The sequence below is a fragment of the Alligator mississippiensis genome, chromosome 4 (genome assembly GCF_030867095.1).
Source record: "Alligator mississippiensis isolate rAllMis1 chromosome 4, rAllMis1, whole genome shotgun sequence".
In the NCBI taxonomy this organism is placed as follows: Eukaryota; Metazoa; Chordata; order Crocodylia; family Alligatoridae; genus Alligator; species Alligator mississippiensis.
In genome coordinates, this window is record NC_081827.1 from 50,947,501 (window position 1) to 50,972,500 (window position 25,000).

The following is a 25,000-nucleotide window of genomic DNA, read 5'->3' on the forward strand; positions in this document are numbered from 1 at the left end:
GGATGAGTTTTTAGATATTACCTCATAGCTATGCCTTTTTGGGATACTCCATATGGGTGTTTTTCCACTGAAGTCGCTTAAGGGGACAGATCTGGTAGGCATACTTAAGACTATTCCTAATGCTGACAGGACTAAGTTAGTTTCAGCAAAAAACATAGCAGCCGTGCCTAGATGTGTTACAAAAATAAGGCCTGTGGTGTGGCAACCTTTTGTTTAATACCCCATGGTCATATCCAAAAAAGGGTCTTAGGCCTCGCAATACTGAGTGTGGTTGTGCCTGCTTTTTAGACTCCCAGCTCTGAGTACAATCTTTAAATTCACTTTATACATCTAAACTCCCAATACTTTAAAGAGAGAGTAAGGTACCTGGGATTGGTAGTTACAATACTCAGCACACTGAGTGGGGAGAGCTTGCACCCAACTAAGTTAGTAGTGTGAACGCCTGCCTCTCTCCAGCACTTAGGGGCACTTATAAACATGCAAGATGTCTGCTCTGACACATGTTAATCATTAGCACACATTGGAGCAGACTCAATTAATCGAGTCTATTAAAGCATGCTACTTGACATGCTCCAACAGCTTCTGTGTAACGTGTATGCAGCATCCCGCTTCAAAATGACAGAGGGGACACTTTAACTAAAGCTCATCGAACAAGCTTTAGTTAAAGCGCTCCCGCCACCATTTTGAAAGGTGGGATGCTGAATATGTGCGAGACTGCAGGTGCTTTAATTAGAGCAGCTCTGGGAGCTTAAAGCAACACCCCCCGCCACTGCACTTGTATAGACACCCTTGGTGCTTACCTACAACTCTGTTAGGCACCGAGGTGTGACTGGAATTTACAGCCTGAACTCCCGCTAGCTAGGTTCACGTGCCTGAATTACCACTTTACAGACAAGCATTTGTGAAGCATGGTGATAGTGACACTGTGCTTCACTTCCTGTGCAACAGCCTAGGGATTGCATCCCTTGCCTAGGGAGTAGGAGGCCTGGTTTCTTGGCCCATCTTACCCAAAAGACTGATTTTAATCAAGCCATGGATATAGGCATCTGATGTCTGAATCCTAGTCTCACAAAGCTCCTAGTTCAGGACTACAGGGATGTGTCTAAGCTCAGGAGAGCAGTGGGATTTCAAACACCCCACTTTGGTATTTTCTTCTGGCTAAATTAGGCATCGTCCTACTCACTGTGCTGACTGCTGTGAATCCCATTCATAAGCGAATAACTTTCCCTATACTTTGTAGAGGAAACTGAGAGCCTAACTCAGGGTTGTAAATTCTACTTTGGGACTTGGGGGACAGATTCTATTTCATCTATTAGGGCTGTGTCTCCTAAGTGATTCTAGTCTGCTTTGTTTGAGCCCGTGAGGAACAGTTAATGCAAAAGGTGGATGGATCCTCCTCCTCCCTTTTTTGTTTTTGCAATTTATGATTAAGAGTAAGAGGATGTTATGTTACAAAAGTAGATTAATGAATTTTCAGGACTTGAATAGGATGGAAGAGAATCACACTAAGGCATCTAAGTTCACTTACATGTCTAGCAAGTAGAAGAGAATCTGGCCCTGAGTGCCTATAAGTTAGGTGTGGTGACAGGGAGTATTGTCATGTCCACGTTTCTTTGTCAATCATGGCTACAACTTATCAAAGGAAATAGCACTAACTGGAGGCCATCAACTTATCACTCAGTGGGAAGCTTCTGCAGCACAAATGCTCTCTAACAAGCTAGTACTTGCAAAGAGCTCTCACACAGCTATCTTCCATTTTTGACACCCTACGCAACAATGTCATAATAAACCGCAGGGCTCATGCTAAGGGAGGAAAGAGTATTAAAGAAAAGGCTCTATAGAACCTCTATCTGAAAAATGCTGCTAAGACCTCTACTGAAATTAACTTAGCTCTTAGGAGTTCTTGTGACTCTTGACTAAACCAGTGATGTTCTATTTTCTATGTTGATGTGTGCCACTACAGCCAACACTCTGGTGGACTTCCTGCCACAGGAGAGACCTACATCGCAGGTTTCCACCTGCAGAAGTTGGCAGAACCAGAATGAATAGGAGTATTTTATTTGCCCCTTCTTTGCAGCATCATGTTAATCCCATGACTGAGATTTCACTAGCTTTTTTAAAAAAAGTGTTATATTGACTTACATTTTTTAACATTACAAGAGTTAAATACAAAATATTATATTTTAAACTTTTTATGCCAAGCTTGAGTTTTTATTGCAGATTTATAAAGTTCTGCAAGTAGAAGTTTATAATGGAAACCAACAATACCTTTTAATCCTGATATACTACTACCCTCAGCTATTTTAGACACTAAAACTGTTTCTTAGAGAGCTGTTGAACATTCTAGCACCTCAGTTTTTCCACATGGACCACATTTGGTGTCACAATATTTTTAACAGACTCCACCATTGCTGCCGCAAGGGAGACCTTTTTTCTCCCACATTAAAAATTACTTAGTTCAGATTTCCATGTCCAGCACTCTGTCTGCTTGCAGCACCGTACAACCAGAGTACAGTTCCTTTAGGGTACTATCTAGCTGCCCTTTAATGTGCTCCAGTGTTAAGAATGGAGACACTGCACAGCAAGACAGCAATGGATAAAGGAGAAAAGACCTTATCCTTGTGTTTTATAATGGTGTAACTATTCCTCTCCATCTCCCTTTTGGGTATCATGACATGGCTTCCTTTTTTGTCTGGACAATTCCAAGAATATTTTATATGCTACAATATAAAGGGATGGCTGGAGGGAACTGATAATGGCATAGTGAACCTTTTGTTTTTAATTGGTAATTATGCATGGGTAGTGTAGACCAACTATGAATGATGGCTGTTAAAAGTCTGATGGTGGTCCAGTGGTCTATGTGAAATGTTTTTTGTAGTTCTATATAGTGCCCTCTGATTAAGGGCACACTTTGTGCAAGTCACTAACATAGATGGCATCCTGGCTGACAGTCTAAGGCGAAAGGAAAAATAATATAAGTGATGACAGCTAACTCTTCTCTCAGCCCTGCAAGTCTTCTTCTGAATCAAACATGCTTTGAAACATGCTGGGCAGAAGTACAATGAAACTTACATTTCTAGTACCTATGCTCTAGTTCTAAGAAGCAAGAGATAATATACATCTACCACTACTTATAAGGACTATATTCACCACTTTTTGCCATAAAAATCCAAAACAAAACTTACCAATTTATTATGAATGAGCATCAGCTATTGTATACCACCACTGTTGTAAAGAATGGGAACAGTTCTTTGTGGAAATACTGTCAATGGAAAGCCTATTCACAAAAATTGATACTGATTATTGAAATATCGAGGATCCTATCATTCCATTAATAAACATGTTACTGACAACACTCCTAACAATAGTTCATAGCTTATTTGATTTGTGACACCTGGCTGCATCTCATTTCACCAACAAGCTATTCCAACTTGGATTATTTCCAATTTGTATTGCAGGTCCCAATAAGCATGGCAGCAATGTCCCAAATGCTGTAGCCATAGACCTCATAGTATGATTGAATGCAAGATGCAAAACACTTTTTCAAAAAACAGTAAGAGAGGAAGGTGTCTGAGAACTGCAGCAGTAACATGAATATACATCACGGCACTCAGTTATTTTTAGCAAGAACACAGAGTTAGAAGGGACTTTGAGGCCCTCTGCCTAGTCCCTTGCTATCACAGGCTCCATATCAGTTAATTTCTTTCCTAAACCTATCTGAAAATAGTTAAGTTTTCCCACTCCATGACTCCAATTGGAAACTGTTCCAGAACTCATAGCTCTCTGGTTAAAAACTTTCTTCTAACTTACAGCCTACATTTATGCTTGTCCAGTTAATTTCAACAGTTCTTGTGCTGACATTATCTCTTAGCTTAAATATCTCTTCTCCTGCCCTGCTATTTATTCTTCCAATATATCTAGGGAGAACAATCAAATTAATCCTCAGCCTCTAGTCTCATTTTGCATGATAGGCTCTCTATCCCCCTGGTCATTCTAAGAGCCATCTCTACACCTGTTCCAGTCTGAGTTCATCTTTCTTACAGAGAGAGGTAGTTAGCTATGGTAGTCTGAAGTTAGGCAGAAGGGATTCTTCTTGAATCCCTGGTGATTCCAAATGTGATTATATCAGTACTTTGTAAAATGACATTAATACTTCCCTATCAATACTGGAAATACTTTCCTGACACATCCTAGGATGCATCTGTCTTTTTTCACAACCACATCTGCAAATATATATAACTGATAAGCATCTGCTAATCTCATGGGTCACATATTAGTAACTCCATAGTTATAGTGGGAAGGTTCTCCTTTCCCAAAATCGAGGCTCTTCAGAAGTTCATTCTGTTAACGAAGATTTGAACTAGAAAGCTGCTCAGACTGACACACTATTGTTTCTTCTCATGAATTCCAGGATATAGATCTTCCTCCATTTCTCTGACACCTTCAGTCCTAAACTTCCATGCATGTAACCACTACAGAGGCCTTGGACATTTCCTTCTGACACCTCCCAGATCCTCTGTGAAGTGTATCTTTTCCTCTGGACCTTGTACTGCTACAGCTTTTAACCCTCATGTCCTTAAATGCATATCATATCCTGCCCTGGGGTACACTGTGGGAGGATAAAACTTATAAACATTTAGCAATAGCAGTAACCACGGGTCAGACAGGTACTGAAACCATGAAGGAGTCTTGTAAGATTGTTGAGGGTCTATAGAAGAGGGAATTAGAGGCTTCAAAGAAAGAGGGGCAATCAAAGGACTAGAAGTTCAAGGGCTGTTGGGCAAGTATGTGAGGGGTACAACTTAGGTGGAAAGGAGTTGTATGAAATAGCTCCAAAAATTTTAGGGAACAGTCACAAGACAAAGATTGATCCTTTCCTGGTGAAGGCTGTTCAGTATGATGTATGATATAATAATAAAAAGCCAGTGGCAGCAGAATGTATGTTATGTTTAACTTTTAAACACTAGTACATGTTTGCAGTTGCTGACAAGAAAACAACCAGATCTTATAACCAAGTACAAGATTTCTTAATTAAATTGAGTTGAGCTGGTGTCAACAAAAAGAAAGGAGACCCTTAATCCAGAATTGTCAAGTATGGATAGCATGTTTTCTACAGAGGCTTCAGGTCAAATTAGTTTTAATATATAGAGATACATCACGTGGTGAAGCAGGCCAACACAGTACAAACAGAGACAGTAAACAAGGCATTAGTTTAATAGTCAGGCACGTTGCTTTGCTCTCCCTTGTGCCTCCAATCTCCCAGAACAGTGTTGTCTCCCCTGTGCACCACCTCCCCCTGCCACACCTCGTTCTTTTTTCCCTCCTGGCTTGCTTCCTTTCCTTCCTTCTTTCTTTCTTATTATTTGGATATCTATATGAAGAAACTCAAGGAAAGATAAATTAAAAAAAGGGGTGGTTGTATTTATTTCTGAAACCAGAAACTACCATCGTCTTCCTAATATTTTTTGGAATGAGTTCCATAGTCTAGGTATGGCTCCTGTGAAAGTTTTGTTTCCTGTGTTCATAAGCTGAATTTTTCTGGTGGAATAATTTTCACAAAAAAGTTCATGGTCAAGGAGAAAGATCCAGTCTTTTAAACACCATGGCCAGTTCTATCATGGGTGTCAAATATTAGGACAAAACCTAAAATTGGGATCTGTATTCAAGAGAAAACACAAATGAAGAGTGGAGCACTGGGATGATCAATTCAGGGTGACTCTTGCTGCCAAGCAGACCACCTGCAGCATTCCATAAATTTAACATTTTTTTAGTGTAGGTGTTAGTTGCTACAAGTAAGCCTATATGTCAGAAATGAGGTATAATCTTTTGGTCTGTTACAGAAAGAATTAGGGGCCAGATTCTATTCTACTTTGCTCAAGCCGCCCCCCTCCCCCCCCCAAATGTTAATGTCTAAACTGGGTAGGTGAGTCTTCTCCCTCCTCACAGCTTCTTGTGATGCTAAGGCTAAGATGATGGCATCACATAAAAGTAGGTGTGTTAAGTTTTTCAGGGACTTGAGCATAGTGGAATGGGGTAACATACAGATGCCTAAGTATTTATAGACAAAACAGAATTTAGCCCTTGGCCTTTTATATCCTTGTAGGTACCAAATAACTCAAAGCCACTTAAAAAGTCCAAACACTCATTTTAAACCACAGGCATAACAGCCTTTAGATAACATGCCAAGACATAGGAACTGAATGGTTGGGTTGCCTGGTGTTCAGATTTAGCTAGCTGCTTTCCAAGGCTGTCTTCAGTGCTAATATTTTTGAAGCCACAAACCTGAAAAATCACAAGGTATTTTATAGTAGTCGGGGCCAACCTTTATGGCAGGGGTGCCACAAATTAGCCCCATACCCTCCTGAGTGCCACTCTGCCCTGACCTATCTGCCCCTGGGTTGCCTGTCCCTTCCCTGATCTGCTACATGACACATACAGAGGTTGCCCGTGCCACTTGTGGAACGTGTCTCACAAGTTTGGCTACACCTGTTTCAGAGAACTAATGCAATTATGTAAAAACAAAGAAAAGGAGAGCCAAGGGAAACATCTGTAAGTGAAGAAAAATGGAAATGAGTTCAATATCTGGCCCAGGTCTCTGTACAATAGTTTCCCAATACTCTTTCTTGTAGGATTCTGCAATAATGCAAAATGATACTTCTAGATAAAAATCTTGCTTAAGCAGGAGGATGCAATTATGTTCCCTTAAGTAATCCAACCTGCCCCCACTTGAAATTGTAGGTATCCCCCCACCATAATTTAGCCAATGGCTAACTTTAGCTAAAAAGTTTAAAAAAACCAACCCCACCAAAAAAACCAAACAACACCCCCCATCCCCCTTTTAACTAAAGTTAGCCATTGTTTGTTTTGTTTTGTTTTTTAAGCCAGGCAGAAAGGATTGAAACAGAGAATCCCCTCCTTGGAAGAATGCCTGAAAAACTGGGTTACAGAGTGATGTTCCCTCTTCCTCGTTTTTCTTTTGGCCTCATGATTCTTCCATTCTTGGCTGCCCATTGTCCCAGGATCAGCAGAAGGAATGCACAGTCCTCACATAATCTATTCCATAATATGGCAGTTGGGACCTTCTGGGGAGTGGGAGATAAGAGGTGCAATCTTCTCAAGATGAAGAGAACCTCACTTCTCCCAAGACATGGGTGAATGTTCTAAGGCTTTTGGATAAAATGTGGGCAACGATGACACTAATGCTTTTGAGCTGAATTCAGTGCTCTCAATGTGAGTTAAGTATCCTTGGAGCATGTCTAGTTTATGTCAGGTGTCTTTAGGGACTTAGGTGTCTCTCTCCAGCACCCAACTGCATCTCAGTGGAGTTTAGGAGGAAGAAGTGCCTCGGTAATCAAACTAGTTTTCTTCCTAGCATGTGCAAAAGCACCTAGTCACACTGCCATCCAATAAGGAGGTGCTACCATAACTTTGTGGTTGATGGAACAGAGACAATTCAATCGCTTTCTTGAAACTTTGGAACCTGCAGAGCCAATACAAATCTGGTCCACAGGTTTCTAAGCCTGTTTCTGTTCATGTAGAAAGAACCTTGTTTTACCTATGCTAACAAGGTGTCAGCAGCAGTGGTTTAAGTAGCTCTATGCTATTTATGGGACACTTTGGGGCAAATGTCCTGTTACCTCAGAACCTCTACCAAACTGCTACCAAGTTGTGGAGCCACAATGAGGCATGCTACCTATAATTTAAAATACTATACCCTTCCTTCCACCTCCTGCCAGCTAAGAATTGCTACAGCATAGCATGCTTTGGCCTTACCCCCTCCATCTAACCTATTCTCAGGAGTTGGTTCCACCAATAATACAGCTTTTTTATGTTACTGGAACAACATAACTAAGCTGAAAAGAAAAACAGATTCCAATCCTCTGCCCTGTTTTTTTCCCCACAGTTCCCTGAATATGATATAATGGAATATTTGAAGGTAAAATTTGCCCTATATTTGTATCAAAAACAGATCTCTGTTCCTGCCCCATTTATTTTTGCCCATTTCTTAGACTGCCTCAAGCATGTTATAGTTCAATACTGCAATTCAAAAATATTTCCAAATTATTCTTAGATTTTGGAATTATTTTATTGTTAATCATGATTTATTTCAAATCAAAGTGCTTACACAGGAACAAGCTGTAATAAACACACACGAGGAGATCATACCGCAGCTGAAGAGGATGTGATCTTTTTAGTGTTACAGTCACTTTGTATCCACATACTTACAGGTCACAACAGAATTCCAATTCTCATACAATAATATGAAATATCTGTGGTTAGGAGGTCATTTATTTTATCTTGTGCGTATCAAACAGGTCCAAATTTGGTAATGGGTTTTAGTCACTACTGCAATAATAAAATAGTATTAAAAAAAGAAAATAATATTAAAAATATTACAATAGTAAAATAGTAGGGGTGTGCAAAATGGGCCCTATTTGAGTTGGATTCAGCTCGAATCAGGGACAGTGATCCGATTAGTTGATTTGGATTACCGTTCCCCAATTAAATTTGGCCAAATCCGAATCTGAAGATTCAATGGTGATTCAGAGAATCAGTGATTCAGACATAGACACAGCTTTAAATGTTTTTTCTACATACCACAAGGTACCAGCATACCTCGTGAATGCTGTGATGCTGGGGCAAACCCAGAAGTGGACTAGAAATACTTCTGGTCCACTGGAGAGCACACGGCGGGGGGTGGGGGGAGGGGACTGCCTTCCCAACTGGCTTGGTAATTGGCCACGGGGGGACCCCAGGTGCACCCCCCAGACCCAGGAGACACCCGTTGCCAAGCTGTTCATGAGCCGCCTGCTACCTAGAGGTACATAGAAAAAATATTTAAAGTTGTGGCTGTGTCCGAATCATCCAGTCTTTCTGAATTTCTCTGAATGATTTCAGAGAGTTCTGATTCATTTCGGAGAGATTAAAGGGTCCTCCAATTCAATTCAGATTTGGAGATTCGGCCACTGAATCGGGCCAAATCTCCACCAAACCGAATCAGGGACTGAAGCTTTGCAAAGCCCTATGAAATAGTATTAAAAAAAGAAAATAGTATTAAAAATATTAAAATAGTATTTAAAAAAGAAATAAGAAAAACAGCATGTTTTTGGTGATACTCCTTGGGAGCAAGAACCAGGTGCTGGTTGTGACCTGGATTTCATATCTGAGACTTAAAAACAGTCATAAAGTATTCCAATCTCAACAGAGGTAGTGAATTCTGACATGATTGACTGAGGAAAGGCAGTCACTTAAGACTCAAATTCAGGAAGGTTGTTCAAGAATATAGGAAAGATGAGGAATTTAGATTGTTATGTATACTAAAAAAACCCATGTAACAAGGAATAACAGCCATAAATTGTTTGAGTATAGGTTCGGGTTGGACATTAGAAGGCACTACACAGTCAGGGTGGCTAGGATCTGGAACCTACTTCCAAGGGAAGTGGTGCTGGCTCCTACCTTGGGGGTCTTTAAGAGAAGGCTTGATAATTACCTAACTGGGGTCATATGAGCCCAGGATTCACTCCTGCCCAGGGCAGGGGGTCAGACTTGATGATCTACTTAGGTCCCTTCCGACCCTACAACTATGAAACTATAAGTTCCATGCTTTGATGCTGGACCACCACACTGGGTGCCCTTGCTTTATACAGAGGATTGAGTTGGTGCTTGTCACAGCAAGGAGGTGCAGGGGAGCACAGAGTCCTGGTACCCTTTGTCTCCATGCTGGGATCTGTGCGGACCCATGTCTTTGCATGAAACATGGGTCAGTGTGGGTCCTGGAGTGGAGGCATGGGGCGCTTGTGATTCCTTGGGTTCTGTGCCACCCTGTGCCTCCATGCCCAGCACCTCTGCATGAAGAACTGGTCAGTTTGGGACCTGATGCAGGTCCCAGCAAAGAGACATGCGGCAGCAAGAAATCCACGGGACACAGGAAATGTGAAACACCTGTACAAAGGGAATGCATCACCTGTTGTCGCATATTGAGGCCCTGCAGGGGCCTGATGTAGGACAACAGGTGATGTGTTTCATCCAATATGGCAGACACATCCCACAACAGTGTATCCATTTCACTTGACAATGTCTGCTTTGAACTTTAGAAATTACCTACACTGGCATAAATTAATAGAACCCATTGCTGAGTTAGCCCAGGAAATATTGGAATGAGACTATTGATGTAAGTAGTAGCGTAACTTGGGGGAGGAATGGGTGCCAATTCAGATAGCCAGTGTTGTTGCCACAGAAGCACCTATTCAGGGAGCTTGCACTGAGGCAGTGGCAGCCTGTTCTGCCACTGCAGTAAACCCTGCTCCCTTCCTCTAAACCTCTCTGTGCCATCTTGGAAGCCAAAACTTGAAGTTGTCTTTGGGTGTAGGTGTAATATGCCTGACTATTCCAGGTGTAGGTGTTATGGGCCCGACTCTGTTTGCTCAGTGCAAACAGGCTATTACTGGCTCCCCACACCACCAGAAAGCTTATGTCTGGTATGCTGGTGTTAATGTATCATGTATCCAGACTGTATGCTTTGTTTGAGTGTTAAAGAAAAGAATATACTGTATTTACACAAATCCAAGATGAAGTTTCCCCCCACAATTAAACATAGGGAGAAAAGCCCTGCATTTTGGATTTAAGTACAAGGCGGAACCACACACATGCTGAATGTACCTTATAGAATTGGTTTTGACAAACACACAGATGATGAAAGGGAAGCTACTGGGGATGATGGATGTTATTAAATGAAATTTTCAAGAACTGGTCTTGGGACTAATTTTGGTTAATATTTTCATTAAAGACCTGGGAACTGAAGTAGCGAGTGGTAATAAATTTGATGATTATACAAACTTGGGAGGCATCACCAATATATAGGAGGATCACAGTATCCTACAGTAAGTACTGGAAGAACTTGAAGATAGGAATAACTGAAATGGGATGAAGGTTAACAGTATAAAATAAATATCTGTATTTAATAACTAATAAGAACTTCTGCTATAAGCTAGGAGCTCATCAGTTGGAAATGACATTGTAGTATATTGCTTGATCACACGATGATCCATGAAAAGAGAAATATTATCCTGCTACATATTAAGAGATCAATTTCCAGTAGAAATAGCAAAGTATTCAAGTCACTGACTGAAACACAGCTTAAACTTCACTTGGAATACTGAGTTCAATACTGGTTACACCATATTTGTACAGAAAAAGGTTTGGGAAGTAAATACTTATTTTATGAGTAGAGACTAAAGGTGCGTGACTTGTTTAGCCTATAGAAACTTAAACCTTATTTAGTTGATAGAAACATCAGAGAGATAATCACCAGAGAGGAACAAGAGCTATTTAAAGTAAAAGCCAATGTTGGCCCAAGAAAAAATTGTTTAAAACTAACCACAAATAATTTATTCTCCTGATTCTGTGAATTAGAAGAAGACTTTTAACATTTAGAAATTCTGGAATAGTTTTCCAGTGGGATTACTGGTGCAAAGAGTGGCAATGGTTCAAGATGGATCTAGTTACATTTTAAACAGGAGTTATGACACAGAGTCGCCTGTGACAGCAGGTTCAAGGATGTTTCCCTCAGTCCTTTTTCATCTATTCCTTTAAAGAAGTTGCAACAATACAGGAGAACAAGAAGATAAATGTATGCATAACAAGATCAGCAGAGATGGGTGATAATGCCACATTTATAAGAAGTGAAGAAAAAAAGGACTATGAGGCAAGATATGAGAGAAAACAATACTGAGTTTGCAGATCTTTTTATTTTCATTTCTGTTTGCTTAGAAAGAGTTCCAAAAAGTAGTTCTGGAAAGCTCCTCTAATTAAAGTGTCCCCTACCCCCTCAGCCCCATCATATATAGATGTCTCAGGAGCCTAAATAAGTGGTGACTGTAAAATATATAAGTAATTTTGGGAGCATAAACTGGAACCCAGGATCCTTCTTTCCAGAGAAGTCTCCTCTTCACTGAGGCATGCTCCCTCTCCCTTGCTTTACCTTCGGGCCGCAGCAACTTCACACTCTTCAATCTTGTGTCCCTTAAACAGGAATGGCAGAGAGCATCCTGCCCAAACTAAGTGTATAGCCTGGAGGTTAGAGAACTCCTCTTGGGAGTGAGAGATATGAGTTTGAATCCTTCCCAAACAAAAATTTCATTTTATATGTCTGACCCAGGACTGCAGAAAGGGGCATTCAGGATAGAGTTGGGATTTCACACATGCTTCATTATTCACTATTCATTCTTCCTCTTGGCTTACTTAAGTAGTCCCCCTGCCCCCTTCCTCCCCCCTCAATTTACTGAGTCTTTTGAATCCTAACCCAAGACACCTAACTTTCCCCATTAATAGTATAAGGAACTTAGGTGCCTACTTAAAATTGGATTTGTGATTTCATGGGATTCATAGGATCATAGGGCTAGTCCAGCCCCATACTCAAGACAGGGTGACTGACCCACACCCAGCCAAGTGTCTGTCCAACCTACTCTCGAAAATTTCTAGGGATGGAGATTCCACAACTTCTTTGGGTTGTCTGTTCCAATGAATGGTCCAAAAGTTCTTTCTAACCTCCAGCTTAAATTTCCTCTGCTGCAGTTTGAGACCATTGCTCTTAGTCCAGTCCCTTAGAGCCACAGAGAACAGTCTTTTTTCAAACTCTTATAAGCGCCCTTCAGATGCTTGAAGACTGTTATCAACTCTTCACTCAGTCTTAGAATCAAATGTTGACGGCACCCTTTGGCAATATCATCATAAGTCTACGTTAAATTCCTACTGGCGTGATATAATGGAATGAATGACCAAATGCCTTTGTGAGACTGAGAGCTGGATGAAGGCTCCTGGATGTGGTTCAATCAGGAATTAAATAAGGTTGGCTAGTTGGTGTAAACCTGATGAATACTGCATCTGTAACATTAATTGAGGGTGTACATTAGATATTCTCAATACACATTTACAATCCTGATGTCACTTTAAATCCTGGGTTGCTCTTGATGCTAAAAAGCCTTCTTCCCATCTGCAACTTGCAGGGAGAATTTTCCTTTTGGATACAGACTTCACCTCATATATCCATGATTTTGTCATCTTGAGATTAGATTATTTTAATGTGTTCTACACATGGGATTACACATTGAGACAAGGCTGTGCTATAAACTCATTAAAGAATTATAATTGTGCATGAAAGTTTTTACCCTTTTAAAATCTGTGAAGCGCCTAGAGTTTTAGATTAAATAATATAATTATCCCTCTAAAGCACAATGGCCTAGATTTTCAACTGGACCTAAGCCTGTTTTATGAGTGAAAATATGCACTAATACTAAATTGTTGGTATAAATATTAGGAACCTTATAATTAGCTACCTAGCAGTGAGATGGATGATATGGGTAGAAATATGTAGTTAGTTGTGAAACTATTAATACTTGTGTCTAAAATTCAATGGTGGCCAAAAAAATGAAAAGGATTTTTTTCAGGCACAGAATTGGGCCTTGAATAAAGATAGGCTACTTTAAAAACCTTGGATAATATTAGAATTATTCCAACTTCAAATTTCAGTATCAAATGCTGATAAACGCCATAACTGTTTGTACAATCTTGGTCTTCCAAAAATGCATCTGTACTGGCACTAGTAATTCCTCAATTTGAGTGCTATTGTAGAAAAGAGGAAACAGCTGTGATCTACATTTCTGAAACATTACAAAATTGTATTGCATGTATGTGCATCTTTGACGTGTATTTTAAGCATACACCATATGTTTATGAGAGTGCATTTTCCAATACAGAATCTTTATGTGAACTTCATGAGAACCCTGCCCAAATGTTAAGAATTCACAACAGGAATGGCACAAAGTTTTCAAAACAACATCTCCTTCCCTTCTGCAAAGATTCTTCCAAACCCCATAGGAGCCTATAAACTTCCACAAGCCATGCTATGGGGATCTGACACTTTTCAGCTTAAGGCAGCTGAAGGCACTGTATCTCTGGAGTGATCTTTTTGTCAAGAGCAAGAGAATGAATTGTGAAAGTGCAACAACTGGGGTTGGAATAATGTAAAAAAGAAACAGCAACTACTGATCCAAAGTACGACATGTAACATTTAAGCAACTAAGGAGGGAAATGATAAAGGGCTGTAACGATTGTGCAGAACAAAAACATCAGTCTAGAAAGATCAAAAAATTGATGAGAAGAGGAGCTGAACACTAGAGAATTGAAGTGAAATGCAACATAAAATAATGCAAAAGTGGAAAATAAGAGAATAGGAAATTATAGAAAAAATTACTGGTGACAAACTATATCAGCTAAAGCTGTGAAATATTTTATTGATCAAAACTTGATTATTTAGTGTTTGCCGCAATGTCAACAGTATGTTAGGTACTTTACAAACATTAGGGAGGCAGAGTCATCACTCCAAAGAACTTATTATAATGAGATCCAAAACATCATCAAAATAGCAAAGATCCAAGTGGTATAAAAACTGCAATGGAACAATAAACTCAGTGGATTTGCCTGTCACTTTCAAAAGCTTGGCAGTGGAGGACAGAGAGACACCAATTTCAGAGATGTATTCTCCTGGACAGAGTCTCGATTTGAATACGTTCACACAAAGGGGCAGACAACCCGAAAGAATCTATACATTCCTTAAATGGTACTCATTCAATATCAGGTTAAAATGTAAGAGACTATTGTCATAAAGGCTGTTTGCCCATAATTTTCCTCCCTTTTACAAGGTTTACATGTAAGAGAGTATGAAACAAAACTGTCAACAGGCATTAAAATACTTAGGATGAGGGAGGTTATTGGATACACAACAATAGCTTGCATCTTCATTGGCTCAATTAAATGCTTCTTGCTTATTTAATAAAGCTCAGTACATTCCTATTAACTGTCATGTTTCCATATTTTATTTTCTTATATTCTATATGAAGCCTCATGCAATGAACAAGAAACTTGGATCATAGCAGACTCTTGGAACAGATCAAGCCTTCGAGGTAAATGCAGAGGGATCATCAGATGGGACAATGCAGTGATGATAAAAAAGGGGAAAGACAGGGGTTTGGAATGTTATGAAGTTAAAGAAACAAGGAAATGAAAGGGATTAAAACTGGAATGATAGGTAACCTCCTGTAAGTGGTGTGAAAGCATAACAGTAGGGGAGTGGAATAATCAGATATGGGAACGACCTGACAATGGAATGCTTTCAAACTGAAGCACCTCAAAAGTGAAATGATCTTAGAGCAGAATAATCACATTTGCCTCTGGGAATAAAATTTAAAGGTTAAAAAAAAGTTAAAAAAAAATAAAAAGTTTGATGATTATGCAGATGGCACTGCAAAGAGAAAAGATCCCGTCTGGGCAGGAGTGGGAAAGGTAAAAGGGGGGTGAGAAGAGATGATGGCAGAATATAAATGGATAGAATGAATGAAGCGTGCTGAGGTGAATCTCCTCCTATCTTAGGGCAGAACTGGAGGAGGTGGAAAGCTGGCTGTAGTATAGTATGTTAATCTTTCCAATTTATCTCAGCCTTAATCCTTACTCTCTTCGCTTCCAAGTCTTAAAAAGAAGTAGTGATGTACTGGGCTGGTTATAAGAACACACTTCTCAGAAATCTTTTACTTTTGTTTTCCACACTATTTTAAAATCAATAAGCAAATCTGGAAAAGACTTCTGACAATAAACCTTCTAAATCTAACAATCTGGATTTATTGTTAAAGAGCTAGATTTTTTTCATAAATGAATTCATGCCTTTCCCAGGACATGAATTAGGGGAAACATGAAGACATTTCTCCCCCTCAAAACCTCAAATGGTAGGATTCTTAGTGTCCCCACTTCCTTTGTCAGTCCCCCTCCCCTGCCCTCTTCATTTAGCCAGCAGCAGTCAGAATTAGAGGAAAGACCAAACTGCCCATTATCCTCCATTTAAGAACTGTGGGTTTTTTCAGTTTTTCCTAGATGAAAGATGACTAATTTGTTTTTTTAAACCAATATGGGCAATTTGAATTTTTCTTCCCTAAATGTACACAATTAAGTGGAATTCCATTTTACATGATACATTAGACAACATCTGTACACATGGCCAACAGATGCACTCAGTTTTTTGGCATTAAATCAGAGTGACCCATGACAGCATATTAATACTTCAAGTCACAGAAGTGTGGCCAATTCACTTGAAATGCTCAGGAACTACAACCAAGGTCCTGGATTTGATTTTCATTTTTATTCTACTGCTTTTTACTAGGGACTATTGAACATATACTACCCTCAGCTATTGTACAGGCAAAGGAGCATGAAAATGGTTCAACAGTGACTTTTTTCATTATGAAGCTGTGTAAACTGACACAGAAGAAACTTTCACACCCTTCCAAATTTTACCAGGACACTGGTGATGATTCAAGTGATACGGTATCAAATTCAAGAGAGATGGAAGATCCTGAATGCTTTGACAGCAATGTATAAAACACCAGCCTCCAAGAGCAAAATAAGATTCAGTTGTATCAACACTAATATTGAGGTCAGGATAGATATGAAAAAATGCAGTGTTAGTAATTCTCATGATTTCACTATGACTCTCTTAATATGCAGTGCTTCTCTTGAAATCTTTAAATTCCTGAAGTCATATTTTCCCATAAGAATCTTACCCTCCATTAAGAGCAAAACAAAATTGGTTCTAGTCCTCTCAGGTGTGGAAAAAAAGCATGAAAACATGACCCAACTATACCCTGAAAGTTCAAAATTCAGACGAAAAATCCAGAGGAGCTAATTGAAAAACACAACACCAACAAAAAAACCTCACAGTTTAAAGCCAATTTCATGCACCAAGCCAGTCTTGTGACTTGGTGCATGATTTTTGAATTCTCACAGCTGACAGTATTGAGTATGTAGAGCATTAAGTAACTTGAAAAAAATAACTACATTTTGTATTAAATACATAACATTCTTTTGTTGTCTGGTTTGTGTTACTTGATTCTAAATGACCCTTGTTATTCTATTTTATGATGAATAACACTTTAGAGACTCTACCTTCTAACAAAAAAAATACTATTAGAGGGAAAAATGCCAATAATGTTATATTTGCACAGAAATCTGCATAGCCTGTGTTTCATGTTGTACTCTAGAACACATTTTACTTCACTGGTATGTAAACATTGCTGCAGTGACTAGACATACAACTTCTTCATGGTTCACGTGAGGCAAAAAAGTAGTCACAGTTCCTGAATACTACTGCATGTCCTGTCCAGTTTTGTTACTTGCCTCAGAGAAAATAAAAATCTTATATACAATAAGCTCCCTGAAATCCACCTGGTTTTAATTGCAGTCATTCTGGTTTTTGCTGTTGTTGTTGTTGTTTTGAGTTTTTTTGGTAGGTTTTTTTGTACTTTTGCAGTTATATTTAAGAACTTCACTTACACTAGTGAAAGTCAGGAATAACTAGTGAAAGTCAGGAAAAGGAAAGGAGAGTACACTCCTTATGATTTCCCCTTCCACCTGCATAAATCCCAATGAAGCGGTGGGATCTATATGAGTCACAGATTGAAATCCTTGTCTGAAGTCAGTAGGAATTTTGCCTTGATTTGTCTTATATTTTAGACTCTTGATGGCAGACATTTTGTAATCTACAATCAATTCAGACAGTCAGATGGCAGAAAAAATGTAAAGTTATATCAATGGATTGGCTTTTTCACAACATTCTCTTAGAAATGGTAAGGGAATACCAAATTTATATGAATTTTTTATACACAATATAGTTTCTAATGTTAGCTTCTGTTAAAAGTCTAGTTACCCCTCACCATTTCTTCTACTCATATCCTTTGTCATTCAATTAATTTAATAAAACATATTATATACACACACATATCATACTTTTACTACCACTATTATAAGCATATATACAAGGTGTGTATATCTATTACAGACAGCAAATATCACAAAAATATGCTGTACACCAGTGGTACTCCATCTTTTTCCCTGATGGGCTGGATGGGCAGTGTGCTGGCTGTCCAGGGGCTGGATCCCACTGGTGGCCCTAATCTAGTACTGGGCTGCTGCAGTGAGCATCATCTGGCTACACAGAGGGGACCAGGAGGCAGCCCAGCCACAACCTGGCCCTGGAGGGGAAAGGGGTGTGGCTTGGCCCACTGGGGTGAGGGGAAGAGGTGTGGCCTGGCCCCAACCCAGCCCCGTAAGAGAAGGGGGAGAGGGGGTGTAGCCCTGCCCTGATCCAGATGCAGGGAGGGGCATGGCCTGGGTGCAACTGGCAGTGTGGGGCTTGGGGTTTGGGAATTTGGTAAGGGGAGGGTGATCACATTAACGGCCACTTCTCCCCCTGCCACACTGAAAGTGCAGTGTGTTTAATGAGTATTGTCTACATTACATTTGAACAAGTTCTCTAGGTAAGTGTAAATCCTGTTGGTTTTTTTTAGTCCCAAGGTTATGCACTTCTACATGGTATAGTGTAGAGCAGGGGAGCTCAATACGGCTGTGCAAAGCTTTTATCACCGATTCAATTCGGCAGGGATTTGGCCTGATTCAGTGGCTGAATCTCTGAATTCAAATTGAATCAGAGGACCCTTTAATCTCTCTGAATTGAACTGGAATCCTCTGAATTGATTCAGAGAGATTTGGAGATTTGGACATAGAGACAGCTTTAAATGTTTTTTCTACATAGCTCTAGGTAGCAGGGGCTCATGAATGCTGCAATGCTGGGATGTATGGAGTGTCCCACAGGAGTACAGGGGGCTCCCTAGCACGCTTGGCAGCAGACCCAGAAGTGGACCAGAAGTGGTGCCTCCTGAGTCTGGGGGTGGGGGAGGGGGGCATCCGGGGTCTCCCCATAGCCAAAATACTTCTGGTCCACTTCTAGGTTCACCACTAAGCACATGGAGGGTCCCCTGCACTCTTGTGGGATGATCCATGTGCCCCAGCATCACAGCGATCATGAGCCATGCCTGCTACCTCAAGGTATGTAGAAAAAACTTTTAAAGCTGTGTCTATGTCTGAATCACTGATTGTCTGAATCAGCATCGAATCTTCAGATTTGGATTTGGCTGAATTGAATCAGGGACAGTGATCCAAATCAATTAATTGAATCACTGTCCCTGATTCGGGCTGAATCTGAATTGAATAGTGCCCCATTTGCACACATCTAGTGCTCACCCTCTGGCCTGCAGGTCAAATGTGGTGGCTCTGCAAGGCTGCATTTGGCCTGTGGTGCAGAGGTTGAGGCCCCCTGCTCTACACTATACCATGCTGAAGTGCATAACTTTGCGACTAAAAAAAAAGGATTTGCACTTCCGTAGAGTACTCATGAAAACATAGTGTAGACAACACTAATTAAACATACTGCACTTTCACTGCTGTAGTATTAGCTGTCCTGAAACTGGCTAGCTCCCATCATACTGAAGATTTCTAATGTTATTCTAAACCTATTACAAGCTTTGAAAGGAGGGGAGCTCGTCAGTTTTGGGGCTGTCTCTGCCCTGAGCTTAATGAACACTGTTTACAGAACTATCTACGGGCATTGTTTATACTGCTGTCAGTGCTCTGGTATCAGCAACCTCCTTAAACCTGATGAGCTCCCCTCATTTTCAAGGCTTCTAGTAGTTTGTTTCAGGGCTGCTACTGAAAACCCTGAAAACAATGAGAAGTAGTCTGTTTCACAGCTGCCATTAGATGTGTAGGAAAGGAAGGGAGATAGCAGCCCTGAAACTGACGAGTTCCCATCAATTTCAAGGCTTCTAATAGCAGTCCTTTGACAGCTGCTTCCCTTTACCATTTCTAGGCAGCTAACTAGAGTACAATTTTATTACATAGTAGACAGTGGGCCTACAGGATGCTATGCACTTAAGTAATTTTATGCAGATAACCAATATTTGTTTAATGTAAGCAACTGGAAAAATAGTGGGATTGGCATTGTGTTAAACAGTTGAGCAAATTATACCATTATCTGGGATATACATAAGTGGAGTGCACTATATGTAGACATCTTATAGCTGTGTAAGAAACCATAGAGCAACCTGATAGATGTAAATACTGATAGAACATCCCTGACCACATCATCTACTCTCTGCTCACTGATCCATATCCACTAGGACTTATTCTAAAATTCAAAAACTGCTGAGCAAGTTCAAAGAGATGCCATTTAAAAAAAATATACTGCCACAGAAATATTTCTTCTTTGCTCCTGACAACTCAGTTACTCTAACCCAACACTCAGGATAAACAATATATAGCACTGCATCAGTGACATTTCCCCCCCCCCCTTTAAAACTGTCATCACTTTAAGAACTGTTGTTTCCTAGCATCCCTGTATATCTAAAACACATTTATCATGGGTCTAAAATCAGAGTGATCAGGCAGGATGGGTGGAACTCTACGTTGAAAAAAAAGGAAGAAACAATCCTCTGTATTCTGATTTAAAATAAAAAAGTAATTGTTTTTAGCTCTAGAGGAATTTGGAAAGTTAGAGTAGCACACACATGCCAAGTATTTGATAGCATACAAAATATTTATGTCAAGGAGGTACTGTTCATCCTCCAGCTGGAAATCTGGTTTGAAATCAGGGACAGAAATTGGATGTAATAGTGTCAAACATATTGAGCAGTTCTCATGAAATTTGGGCTCCAGATCAGACCATGGGAGTAGTATCATCTTTTACTGTATCAGTGGTCATGATGCAAAACATTTTAGTAGTAGCACACTGTAAATGACTAAATAATCTTATCCTGTGTTTGCTAATGTTCCTCATTATTCTCTATTTTTAGACAGCATAAGGAATCTTGCAAAACTCTGATCTCACTTCATCTCATTATCTAAAACACAATCAGAAAGCTTTTAAGCATGACCACTCCAAACACCTTCTTTCTTTACAATTAGTGGATCTCAAAAATCTGTAGGGAAAGGTTCTGATCCAAAGATTTGAATAATGTCTCCACTCTCTAATACAGTATACATAAGTAATTACAAACTACAAAAAAAGCATTTGTCTGCCAATGCATGCATACTCAAAGCATGCAAATATTGGCTGATGAACATGCACTTGGCACTGTTTCCAGGTGTTTGTAACATGGTTAATTTGAGCTATTAAAACAATTTAATATGAATCTACCAACATAGTGATTTCCAGTATAGTATCTTTACTGGATAGAACTACAGATTACATCACATAAGTATACTTATATTTACAAATAACTGGATGGTCCTGGCAGTAAAATATCCATTTTATTGATTTTTGGCATCCATTCCTTCAATTAAAACACTAGACAGTTGTATCAAATAAACTGTGTATGAAATATAAGTTGTTGAATATAAGTATTTTTTCCTCCCCATTCACTTTATTTAAGTCTTTCTTTTCTTTCCATTACACTTTTTCTCCTGGGTCCTGATTTTCTTAACTATTGCCTTCTGCCCCATTAGCAGAAAGGGGCATGGATTGGGAAGTGGGGGATGAGACACAATGGCTGGAAGGGAGTGGGCAATCAGGAGTGAGCTCTCCTTTCCCTTGAGTCCTCTGCCTTCATGGTGAGCTAGAGGAACTAGGGGTGTTAACTGACACCCCTGTCACAAGTCTATCTCTGTTAAACTCTTCCTCAGATTTTCAAAAATCTTCTTGGGCTTGTGTTTCCCTTTTGTACATGTTATTCCTTGTACTGGCAGATAATTTCAGAAGTGACTTGTGTGCAAGAGACAGGCTAAGCAGGATCACCTCCAAATTACTGGTTATCTGGTAGGAGTCCTCTGACCTTAAATTAATCCCAGTGAAATATCTAGTATGGAAGAGTGACGGATGGGTCCATACAATTTCTGACTGGGTGCATCTATACGTTCATATTAATGTGCGTGAATAAACTCCAGAGTTTATTGCTCCTGGGCAGGCACCTGCACGTGTGCCCAGGATTGCAGCACACTTAGCTGGGACATAGCAGCCCCAGCTGGCAGGGGGCACAGAGGGTCTGCTTGCCAGCCTTGAGCTGCTTCCCTCAGGTCAACGTGCTGTGGAGGGGCTGGCTGGGGCACGAAGGTGCCTCAGTGAGGGGCTAGCTGGCAGGCAGCCCCTGAACTGAAGCACCCTTGTACCCCAGCCAGCTGGGGCAGTGTTTAAACATGCACTGCTAAGGAGTTCTTTATTCTGCAGCAGGATAGTACTTTTATTTACAGGTACAATGCTGCTGTGGTGTAAATTAGCTTACTCCAGCCTAATAGGGGCATATGTGTAGATGGGAGATGCTTACTGTGCAGCTAATTGGTCTATCGTGCAGTAAACATCTTGTGTAGATGTGCCAGCTGGTGTTGTTAGGCCAGGTACAGCTATTACAATTTTACTGGTATAAGTGATTGGAAACAGGACTGTACCCATACCAGAACAGAAGTTTGGAACACACAGGCTGGTTTAAATATGGCAGAACCCTAAGATTTGCCACCACCTCCTTCCTCCAAAGGCAAATGTGTGTTCTGTTGGCTAGTGACCTAAACTACGCACTTACAGAAAACTGCGTAACTTAGATCTATTCTGCCTTGGGCTTTTGGAATGTCTGTACCTACCCTTAGTGATCTTGCAACCTGCTGATCAAATCAATTTCTGTGTATGTCTGTAGTCACCTGCATATCCCAATCAATGGCTGGTAGTGAAGTTTCAAAGGAGTCATTCTAGTAAGTCCTGAGGTCAACAATTTTCTGGCAAATACACCAGAATTCAGAATTCTCATATCTCCATGCAAATAAATGAATGCAGTTTGAGTAATATGTGTTTGTTACCATATTTCAGAACATTTGTTTCTTTTTTTTTGCTTTTTACAGGTATAAAAATTGCTATACTACCCAATTTTTTAGCCCTAAACATATCTATACAACACAGTCATACCCATACAACAAGCAGACATAAATACCTATACATAAGGTGTGTGATAGTACATGCACGCTGTACACAGCATACATAAACATATCTGCCAAATGGTGACAAAACAACTCTAATAGCAAGTGTCATTCTTTTCTGTAAAATAGCTGTTTTTAACACACATGATGTAACTCTTGTTTGCTCTTTAAAGTTTTATTGTCTTGGCATTTTATACAGGAAGAGAGCATTAGCATACTCAGGAGAACTGCTAAAAGTAAAAGGCCTCAAGCTACCCACTGAATGGTTGATAGCATAAAGCATGGGATATAAAAACTTTTGTCTGATTGCTCACTTTACTTGTTTTAGAGTAGTGTTACTCTCAAGAGCATATATTCACGTTCTTTCTACTTCAAGTTTTATTACTTCTTTTGTATTATTTAATACATCTAAAGACACTTCCAAAAGACAAATTTTTCCATTTTGAAAAAGTAATGGTTTGGAACCAGATAAAACACATTAATGTTCACAGTGTGTATGGTTTTTTTTTTCCCAATGGCAATGAAAGAATTGTGCAATAAAACAATTAGATATGTCTGATAAACATTTCTATATGGTATAAATATATTAACCTGCTAAACAAAATTAAAAAAAAAAAGAAAAAGGAAAAAAACCCATCAATACCTTTTGCCTGTAAAAGGTCAAATAAAAATATACCAATGACATCCAAGAAGAAAAACAGAGCTTACACTCAATTATTACAGCTAAACAATACTATGGTGGAAATTGAAATGAACATGAAAAATGTGAAAGAGAAAATGTAAGGATAAAAGACAAAGAGGTTGGTTATTTTAAATACAGAGAACACTGAAAACTTAATTACACATATAGATTAAAGAAACCTCATCCTATGGTAAACTTAAATTTGAGTCTACTTCAATATCATATTTGTAATTATTAAATAAATAACCTGGGAAACAATACCTCCAAGGTACATAGTTTACTATTTAGTAAACAAGAAGCTGCCACATTTGACACCACTGATTAAGGCCAGGCATTTCTTAAGCTTCAGACACATTTCTGAAATCCACAATACATCAATTTTTAATACTTCCACTCTCTCAGCTCCATTAAAAAGATGGTAGGGGAAAGATTTTAGAGTAATTAATGATATAGTTAGCTGCTAAATATTAATAGGAATCGTAGTCTTGCATAAAATATAACATATAAACCTTGCCAATACAGACGCACCAGTAATTAAAGTTGAATATGTAATTACACTGATTTATAAGACAGGCAAAAAGTTACACTTTACTAGCTTCTATGTAAACTGTGGGTAACAGTTAAACTTTGTATTTTACGGTTTATATAAATGGGCAATATCTCCACTACAGTTCATAAATGGTTTAGAGACTTGTAGTTAAAATTACAACTAATTCCAACACAACCTGACTGTACCTTACAGACCAAGCAATGACAATGACCACACACACATGCAGATGTATCCTTCCCACAGGATCCAATGTTATACATTTGCTAGTGAGGCAAAGGTAGTGCTAAAAAATATTTATATGATGGGGCTTAAAGAATGGTCACTATATAGTAAATATGCCTAAGATGAAATAATGAGTTTCAGCATCCATTTTACTGTTTACTTTAAACAGTTTCATGTTGTACTTACCATGTTTCAACACACTTTTCAGTAATGTGGAGTTTCACAAAAATGCATGCTTTTTTTTCTAAAAACCATGCTAACTGCACTTACATGTGAGGCTGTGGAGAACAGCCCGGACTGCTATTTCCATTACTGTCAATGTGATCCAACGAACCATTGAGATCTTCATGGACTGCCTGAAGTAAGCCACTGGATGCGTTATTTATCAATCCTGGGTTACTAAGCAATGGTAAACTACTCTCTGCCAGTGCAGCCTAGCAAAATAAGTAAAGTGTAAAATCCTTAGTCCATATAACTATTAAACAGGTTTCATACATACATACACACATCATTTTTATATGGTTCAAATAAAAAGTAGAAATTTTCATACCATTCACAATTATTGTCATAAGCTGGTTACAGTAGTCACTGTATTACCAGTTTACTCTTAGTGTTAAATGTGTTGAACTAGTAAATATATTATGACATGCACAATGCATTCTGTCCTTGAACTTATAACTTTGAATATGTAACTTAACCCCTGTGTCCTT

General features: G+C 39.4%; 1 protein-coding gene across 25 annotated transcripts in view; it reads right to left on the reverse strand.

The window, feature by feature from the left end:
- The window catches only part of FOXP2 (forkhead box P2), a 686,563-nt gene that overhangs the window by 8,191 nt on the left and 653,372 nt on the right, over positions 1–25,000 (reverse strand). For all 25 annotated transcript variants that reach the window (XM_059725976.1, XM_059725970.1, XM_059725969.1 and 22 more), the window contains one exon: positions 24,561–24,724. In XM_059725976.1, coding sequence (XP_059581959.1) covers positions 24,561–24,724 — 164 coding nt within the window. The remainder of the gene's footprint in view (positions 1–24,560; positions 24,725–25,000) is intronic.